The 1,489-nt window shown below is 52.8% G+C and overlaps 1 protein-coding gene across 1 annotated transcript; it reads left to right on the top strand.

Annotated features, from left to right (window-relative positions):
- Positions 1-454: 454 nt before the first annotated feature.
- Positions 455-841, top strand: EI90DRAFT_2952607 (uncharacterized protein; the record flags this gene model as incomplete). Its single annotated transcript, XM_039055416.1, has 1 exon — positions 455-841. The coding sequence occupies one exon, from the start codon at positions 455-457 to the stop codon at positions 839-841; it is 387 nt and encodes a 128-aa protein (XP_038907890.1).
- Between the last annotated feature and the right edge of the window lie 648 nt (positions 842-1,489).

Raw genomic sequence — 1,489 nt, forward strand, 5'->3', positions numbered from 1 at the left:
TCGCACGTGACCACGTGACCCACGCCTCCGACCTAGTGGAAGACTTCCATCGGACACACCCTCACACCCCAGGGAGAGAAAGAGAAGACTGCCCAGCCACTTCGAGGTGAAGTGGCTCAAGGAGGGGGTGATGTCAGGGCATGCCCCAACATGCCCTGCCTGACCCCTGCTCCGCTTCCCCACTCTGCACCGCTTCTCCCTCCTTTCCCTTTCCCTTTCTTCTTTCTTTCTTTCTTTCTCTCTCTTACATGGACCACCTTTCCCACTGTTCAATGTATCACCAGCATGCATGCCCATTCCCCCTCCTGTATCTTACCATCCCCATATCGCCGCTACCGCTGCCTCACTTGCCCTGCACCCACAGCGGACCCTCTTGGGATCTCCTGCGGAGGCACCCAGAGAGCCATGGCTATGTGAGAGGGTGACATGGCACACCCCACATGATCGATCCTGCATGTATATAATAACAGCTGGAGTGGGAACCGAAGAAGTAGCCTTCCCTTTTAATGATAACTCACATTCCCACTTCAGACTAAGTGGTCAGGGATGCTCACCCCACGATGGGACCTGCTGCTATGCACAGCCGCTACTCGTCCCACCGAGTCCCGCACGCCGGGACCTTGCCACCCTCGGAGCTGTCCCTGACAATGACAACCCCTCGGTCTATGAAGTCTCGGAGAATGTCATTCATCATCGTTTGGAAGGTGGCAGGAGAGTTGCACAGTCCAAAGAACATTACCATTGGCTCAAACAACCCTCGGTTAGTGGCAAAGGCAGCTGTCCACTCATCCCCTTCTTTGATGCAGATGTTGTTGAATCCCCATCTCAGATCGAGGGCTGAGAACCACTTGGCTGTGCGGAGTCAGGTGAGGATGTTGGAGACGAGGGGGAGGGGGTAGTTGTTGTTGTTGTTGTTGTTGTACTCCATTTTGTTACCCTGTGGCCGTGTTTGTACATGGCCATGTCTAGCCTGACTAATAATTGTTAGAAGTTGCAGCCCAACGCCACTGGTGGTCAAGGGAGTCACCCGGGCCGGACATTCATGCTTTGGGAAGGGGAGGGGCGCTTTGAGGCACAAACGGTGGCAACCTCTTAGACTCTTTGTCTTTGCGCTTTTGTTTTCAACTTGTTGTTTACCATTTATGTTTCACCTCAGTGGTGTAGAGTCATTACAAGATGTATATAAGGACTGGACTTGCACTAGCAGCTGATACCTCACTAATTGAAGTATCGCACTGCGCAGTTATCACAATAATTACATCTGAATGTACATGAGGGGCTCATCAATACAAGGTAGGGTGTCTGGTTGGTGTGGTCAGGGTGATGGGGACCTTGTTAGAACTGGGCGAGGGTGGATGATTCCAGAGGGGAACCGGAGACTTAGCAAGGAGGGACCTTGGCCTCAGCGACTCAAGCGGAGCGCTGTGCCATTGCTGTTTGTCCATTTGGTCCTTAATTTCACAGTAGGCAAGCAGGAAGTCTCTAGGGG

Source organism: Cantharellus anzutake (genome assembly GCF_015039405.1).
Source record: "Cantharellus anzutake strain C23 chromosome Unknown EI90scaffold_203, whole genome shotgun sequence".
Classification (NCBI taxonomy): domain Eukaryota; kingdom Fungi; phylum Basidiomycota; class Agaricomycetes; order Cantharellales; family Hydnaceae; genus Cantharellus; species Cantharellus anzutake.